The sequence below is a fragment of the Triticum aestivum genome, chromosome 6D (assembly GCF_018294505.1).
Source record: "Triticum aestivum cultivar Chinese Spring chromosome 6D, IWGSC CS RefSeq v2.1, whole genome shotgun sequence".
Classification (NCBI taxonomy): Eukaryota; Viridiplantae; Streptophyta; class Magnoliopsida; order Poales; family Poaceae; genus Triticum; species Triticum aestivum.
Window position 1 is genome coordinate 466,460,532 of NC_057811.1, and position 7,648 is coordinate 466,468,179.

The 7,648-nt window shown below is 54.0% G+C and overlaps 1 protein-coding gene across 1 annotated transcript; it reads left to right on the plus strand.

Moving 5' to 3' along the window:
* The first annotated feature begins 3,922 nt into the window (after window positions 1-3,922).
* On the plus strand, window positions 3,923-5,487 carry LOC123142030 (F-box/kelch-repeat protein At1g57790-like). The gene has a single exon (XM_044561064.1). The coding sequence runs from the start codon at window positions 3,923-3,925 to the stop codon at window positions 4,553-4,555; it is 633 nt and encodes a 210-aa protein (XP_044416999.1). The 3' UTR covers window positions 4,556-5,487.
* Window positions 5,488-7,648: the final 2,161 nt, after the last annotated feature.

Consider the following 7,648-nt stretch of genomic DNA (forward strand, 5'->3'; position numbering starts at 1 on the left):
GGTCCACATTTCCCTTCATCATTTAACCCTAAAAAAATTCTACACTCAATGTGCACCATAGAATCCATTGTGTCCATTTACTATATTTAGGTTATTAACTGCATTTCTAGGCATTTAATGCATATAATTGAAACTCGAACCATGGGTGCATGAAGTGGACAAAAATTGTTTTAAAACCCATATATGGGGTATTAGTAAATTTTCATGTCTTATATAAGAAATGAACGTGTGCCGAAACTGACTGCGGTGGTGACCAGCGGGTGGGATACCTGATGTGCAGGTCGGAGGCAGGCGTGAGGAGGTCGGAGACTTCTTCTCCGACAGCGTTGTCTCGGCGACCCACACGGCGCGGTCCTCGCGAGAGTGCGCGAACCCGACGCTGCCCAGCCACGCGTCAAAACACACACAGAGGCATCAGCGTCTTCCTCCCCCGCACTTGGCCAGCGGATCTTTGCTTCACGCTCGCCTCGCCACGGGATCGGCCGGGAAACCAATTCATGGGATCGCCGCAGTTTTCCCTATATAAGAGTTCCCTCAACTACGATACTGAAACCGTCCATGAGCTTTTCCCGTCTTCTGTGCTGCAAGAACCAAAGCAATACTCCTGATAGATTTTTATCCCATCGGACTCGTCCCGTCCCCCGCGTCGCCCCTCCCGCGGCGACACGGGGGAAACCCTAGCCGCCGCCACCAGCGGCCCCCTCCGCGACCCTCCCCTCGCGTCACCGCCGCCGGAGGGCTCGCCGGCTAAGCCGTGCTGAGCCCGTGGATGGTGGCGGCGGGGCAGATCCGTCCTCCCGCGGCGCTGGTGCTGCGCCCCCCTCCCCTCCCTGAGATCTGCCCGCGCGTCTCGGGCGCCCCCTCAGGCTGCTTTTCCCCTTGTCGTCCGGCGTCGCTGCATCATGGTGGTCTTCCCCTGACGTCCGGCTTCGGCCCTGTTGCTGCTCCCCTGCAATTCCCCGACGGCGCGGCCCAGCTCCTCTACTGCGAGTGTTGCTGCCGGCCGGGGTGCAGGCGCAGCCGTTTCGGGCGGGCCGGCATGCCCGGCTACGGCCCTGCTGCTGCTCTGCTGCTATCCCCTGGCGGCGCAGCCCAGCTCCTCTGCTGCGTTGCTGCTGCTGGCCGGGGTGCAGGCACAGTCTTTTCGGGCGGGCCGGCGCCTTGCTGGCCGGGGCTCTGCGTGTCTGGCTCATGTAGGTGGGTCGATTCGTCCCCGGCGGCGTCTGCCTCTGAGCTATGGTGTTGGCTCTGGTTTGGTGGTGCTGAGGTCATGTGGTCGATCCCGGCGACAACTGTGTGCCGGCCTGGTGGTGTGGTGGGCGCGTGTGACCACGCAGGCCTTTTGCCGCCACTACTCCGGCCCGGTGTTCCTGGACCTGCGTCTTCCAGTGTCCACGGTTCTACCGGCGTCCTCTACTGGTGCGGTTTCGGCCCGGCGACCCGATAGCTGCGTTCCTTCCGGCTACCTCGGCTCGCCGATGTCCTGACGGCAGTGGCCCCAGCGGCTCGGATCTGCGCCTTCCAGTTCCTTGCTCGCTGGCGTTGCCCACGGGTGTTGCGTCCCCTGCATCGGTTCTCTCTGCCCCGCTTCCTCCCCGACCATGTCCACCTCCACTCCACGCCTTGCCTTGTGCCTGATTCATTGCTCGTGTTCGGCGGCGCCCGGTGACGTCCTTCAGTGAAAAGTGCAGCCCCACACCCCCTTCCTGAGGCGGCGGTTCTGGCCGGCGGCCCGACTTGCTCATCTTCAGACTTCCGACTCGGAGGCTATGGGATTGCTAGGATTCAGGCCAGGGGGAAAGCCCTACTCGGCTTGCCGATGCTGGCAGCGGCGACACCCGCAGGTGCCGTTTTCCTTCTTGGAGGCGCTGCCATGGCCTTCATCTACGCCCCTCTTCAAGCTCAGGGGAAACCCTTGGTCCGGTTCTTCGGATCGGATGGCGACGGCGTCACGACGTCGTTCTCCTTCTTGAAGGCGCCATCTTTGATTGCTCGCGGTGTCCCCATGGTTGGCTCTGGTGATGTTGGCTGTTGTGGTGGTTTCGGGCTGCCCCTCTACTTCGGGGCATGTTGGGTTTAGCCGTGTTGTACCCTCTGTTCGGGCCAGAGTATCCCCTTTCTCTCTGCCCAGTGCACTATGTCCACGCCTTCTTGCGTTCGTGTATTGCGTTGTACCCTTCCTGTACTCTTTCTAATTTCTTCTATTCTATCAATGAAATGATACACAAGCTTTGCGTATTCATGAAAAAAAGATTTTTATTCCATCTTGTTTTCCCTTTTGAACAAGAACTTTATCACACGGAAAGCATCGCCCGTCATCGAGGAGGAGACGTTTCCATCGACTACGAGACGCCTAGGATGACTTCATAAAATCTTAAAATGATATGCCGGCTCAATCTCTCGGAGGTGCTCATGGAGGTAGAGTGTGCGTGTGTGCGTTCATAGGGATGGGTGTATGCGTATTTATATGAGCACTTGCGTCTGAACTGTATATTAAACAAAAAGTTAATTGCAGTTGACGAAGAAAAAAGAAGAGACAGACGAGACAAGACGATCGATCGACTCGACTCGAATAAATAAAGGAATTGCCGTCACGCTGACGTGATGCACCGTGCTTAAGTCTGCCTACCCCGCTAGCTACTACTCTGTTTTGCCTGATTTGCTTTGAACGCTGCATCCAGGGCCGAACGTAGACGCAACTCCCAACGGAAACAAACCGTCACCGGAATGAGCATATACGTGCACGTATGCGTTGCAAGCCACCGTAGCCTACCAACTGTGTCCGATTCCTGCCAGAAACGGTCACCGACGGCCGGAATCAACAAGAATTCTCCTGCCTCTCGGATTAATCGATGCACTATATAATTGACCTCACCTCTCTCCTCTCTCTCGATGGTCAGAAGGGAACCAGCCGTGGAACAAACATGGCTGGTAAACCCTCGCTCCCGTCAGGCTTCGGCACGAGGCCATGGCTGGTCCAAGCAACGCCCGAGGAGCGACAGACGTTCGTCGACTCGGCGGACGGCAGCTCGCACGCGGCGATCGTTCCCGAGATGCAAGGCAAAACGTGCCTAGGCTGCGTCCACGACGGCGACTGGCTGCTCATGCTGGACGACTCCACCGCCGAATGCTTCCTCCTCCGCCTCACCGATTCAAATGACGACCCTGCAGCCAAGAAGATCCCGCTGCCGCCGCTGCACGAGCCGTCGGATGACATAGCGAGGTGTGCGACGCTCGGCACATCGCCGGCGCACCAGGACTGTGCCGTGGTGGTCGCCGTTGCACGCGAGGTGGAAGACCGCGTGGAGACGTTCCTGCTTCACTGCCGCCCCGGCGCCTCGCAAGTGTGGGCCTGGCTTGATGCCCCGGGGCTCACTTTCCCATGCCTTATGATCGCCCATAGAGGGAAGATCTACTTCTTCGGTTACTCTGAGTTTTCCGAGTCCCCCGACACGCTCACCGTGATAGGCCAAGACGGCGACGGCACGGTCCGAGCACGGCTGCTCGGCACTCTCGGCGGCACCAAAAAGATACACGACAGAGCGGCCATGTACTACGCCGTGGAGTCGTGCGGGGATCTCTTCATAATAGTCACAGAGCAATTTGGGGAGTTTGTCGGCGACCCCACACTCACCGGCGTCGCGGTGTACCGCCTGGATCTTGAGTCCATGACGTGGAAGAGGGTGGATAGCATCGGCGGCGACCGTGCCTTCCTCATCTCCGGGCGCTACGCCATCTCCGTGCCCGTCCGTCCAAGGGCAAGAGGGTTGGTACCGCAGGGCAACTGTGTGTACCTCGTCCTGTCGAGCGCGAGAGGCTATACAAGTTCTGTTTGGACGACAACACCATCAGCTTCCGCCAGATCCTCCCGCAGCCCACCAAGCCTTGTTGCAGAGCATTCTGGATTGTTCCGCCATTGCCCATGTCCATGGTAGTCGAAGAAATTGGATTGTTGTCGACTAATGGAGTCGCGCCGAAATTGTCCATCTTGAAGTTGGAGGAGGACGAGGAGCAGGCCACCTCTTGTAATACACGGCCATGGCATGATCTGCCACTAAAATTGCTACAACAGGTCGTCTCGAGACTTTCTTTGGTGGATCGTATCCGATTCCCTGCAGTCTGCAAGTCGTGGAGCATGGTGCCCAACCCAGTTGAGCAAGTCAATGTGTGGCCTTGGCTCCTGCACTGCTCCGGCCGAGATGGGGCATGTACGTTATTCGACCCTCTGCGCGGCCAGGAGTACAAAATGACGGTTGGAACATTCGACATCAACCTAGACGAACAAGACGAGCATATTTTCCGATTCTCCAAAAACGGTTGGGTGGCCATGTCGACCAATGCAGATATCGATGACATGTACATCATAAACCCCTTCAACGAGGACGTTGTGGAGATACCCATCCTCGAGAGGAAATACTACTACATGGGCCTGTCATGGTCCTCGGCGGACCCGGCGTCACCGGAGTGCGTCTTCTTCGGCATCGTCAGCCGGCACGACGGCAAAGAAATCAATGTCCTTAATTACGTGGCGGCACGGCGAGATCGAGTGGTTTGAAAGGCATTTTGAGTAGTACGGAGGGGAGCCCTTCCCGGTGGCATACAACAACCCCGTCTTCTTCCACGACAAGTTCTATTGCCTCGGGAGAAAGGGCAACCTCGGCACGTTTGACCCGGCAAGCGACACATGGATGATATTGGAGAAGCCTAACCCGATTCATGTGGAGATGGACCTCGAAGGCGACCACCATGAGGGGAGAGAGTTTTGCTACCTGGTTGAGCTGGGAGAGGACCTCGTCTCCGTGTTCATGCGTAACGCCGACGAGCCGCCACGGGTGTTCAAGCTCAACGAGGAGGAGATGGCCTGGACAGAGGTACACGAGATAGGCGGCGCGGCCTTGTTTCTTGATTTCAGGGTGTCATACGCCGTGGTGTCCCCGGAAGCTGGACATGGCAATAGGATCTACTTCCCGAGGTATTCCGAGAATGGCAAACAAGCGGCTTTCTATGATATGGAGACCAAGGCATACCACCCATCCTTCTATGGGTTGAAGTCACCGTTGCAATGTGTGTGGGTTGTGCCTAATCTACGGCCACACATCGTATCAAAATAAGTCTTGGCTAGGACACTACCTGAAGGTGTACCAAGTGATTACATATAGTTTGAACAATGTTTGACCAATTCGAAAATATAAACATCTACCCAATCAAATAATTACAATATGAAAATATTTTAAGGCAGAGGGTCCATCCCCGAACGCGCCGCTCAGCGGCGTCACCTGCACCGACGCTCCCATCTGACGTGTTCACCCCTTTGCCGGCGGCAGGTGCGACGGGCGGAGGCGGCGACAGCGACGGCAAGTGGAGTTTGTTTGGGTTGTAGACCAGAGGCTGTCCTCGGCATCCCGAGCTTGATTGCTGGTCTTGCTTCCCTAAAAGGGGTCTTCTGAACAAGACTGAACTCTCTCAGAAAGAAAGTTCTGAAATGAGCCACGCAAGCAGGCCAGCTTTCTTTTCATACTCTGTAGCCTGTCTCCTGTTTTGATCTGAATTATGTCTACTTTCTGAATGTCTGAATTCTTGTTGGATTTTGAAAATTCTGAATAATTTTATAAAAAAGAAAAAAAAATTAAAGCACAATCAGTTTTGAAAAAGTGAACACTATTTGAGACATCAACTTTTTTAAAACCTGATTTTTTTTCTAAAAATATTAAACAATGTAAAAAAATGTTTTTATAGTTTTATGAAATGTTTATTGTCATTACGAAAATGTAAAACGTGTATTTGGCAAAATGTTACCGTGTCACATTTTTTGATAAATGTTTTTGGAATTATGTAAATTATTTGCGTTTAAAAAATATAATCGTTATTTCTAAATTGTTCATATATTATTTTAAGAAATGTTTCAAAAATTTCAGGAATGTTAAACGCTTCTGTGGAAATCCATTTTTGGTGTTTTTATATAGGACGCACTATACAAAATCACCAGTAGCCCGCAGGGCGATTTGCTAGGTGCAGCCTCTGCTAGTTCGAATCCTCCTGGGCACTTATTCTTTTGTGGCTGCTGGTATTTTTGTTGCTCCTAATAGAAGACAAGTGGGTACGTGTAGTTTAACAAATGTGTATTATCATTACAAAAATGTAAAAGAATTTATTATCCTTACTAAAATGAAAAAAAAAGTAGAGCGAGCGAGCGACTGTGCTAATGGGCCGGGCCAATTCGTCCTAGTGTCCAGCGAGTCAACGATGCTTGCCACGTGAGCAAATCCCAGCTAAACCCCCTCAAGGTTTGAAATAGACCGGGATCGAAGAGACAGTGTGCTGATTTTCAGAATTACAAGTTCAGGGTTCGATTTAGCTTTCGCCTACAAGTTTAAGGTTTGTTTTGGACTTTTTCTGCGGGTCCAGCAAATCCATGCCGGAGCCGCTTCCACCCGCCGCCACCAATGATGAAATCCTTTGCGACGCCATCCGCCGCTCCCACACCTTTGCGGAGATGGGTGCGGCGGCGCTCCGCATCAGGCTCGAGGAGTCTGAGCGACTCGCAATACAGAAGGCGTTCGCCGCGCAGAAAGCCACCCAGCTCGTAGGTGTTCGTCATGTTGCATACTTTTGTATGGATTTGGGGACAGACTTTTGAAAACCACGATTGCGGACGCGGAGAAATGGAATTACTGTCTGGGGACGCACTCAGACGTATTTCAGATTGTATATGGTGCCAAATTAGGTAATCGTGGTTTTAGAGAAAAAAGTCTGAAATAAACCTTAAACTCGTAGTCCAAGTTTGAATCAAACCTTGAACTATTAATCCTTGAAATCAGCACTCTAACCTTATCGATCACGGTTAATCCCCGACCCTACACCATTCTGGACATGTTGTTCAAAGCGGGAAAAGACAATCCCAACCTGTATTAGACATTTTTCTCACCAACGACCATGGCACACATTGTCTTCTTCCTAATCGCTCTCTCATGTGCAAGGTGAGCTCATACGCTAGCGTGTAGCCTGTGCGCCCACACTACTACGGAGATGTATGAGGCGAGCCGTTGATGCTAAGGGTCAAGAGTCACAGCAGGCACTCTGAGCTCGTATACGACATCCTCGGAGCACATGAAGACATTGTTCAAGTCTGGCTTGGGCTCAAGCGCGGCAAGCGCATCCGCGAGCTATTGCCGGAGCACGTCGACGGGCGAGAGGAAGAGGACCGCCGGTCTACCTCCAGTCTTAGAGCATCTCCAACAGGTGCACGGCAGCGTGACACGCTAATTTTTTTTGCAGCGTCGAAATAACATTTTAACGCGTGCAGAAGGGTGGTTGCTTTATCGGCAATGAGGAGGTGGCGTTGAGGAGGCGGCGATCCTCGTTGCTGATTAGTCACGGGGGAGGCGCGAGCTCCTGCGCCTGCTTGCGCGTCCGCACATTGGTGAAGTTCATCTGCGACCGAGGTCGCCCGGGGCGCCACGCCACCGCATCGTACGCGCGGGTGGCCTCGTGGGCAGTCTCGAATGTGCCGACCCTGAGGCGTGTATCGCCGGAGCGGATCTCCATGTAATACATGCCAGAGGGGCGGGCGGACGCCACGGTAGCCCGACCTGCTCCGGGGGTGCGGCGGCATTGCGGGGCACTGGAAGAGGCGAGGGGAGAAGGCGCA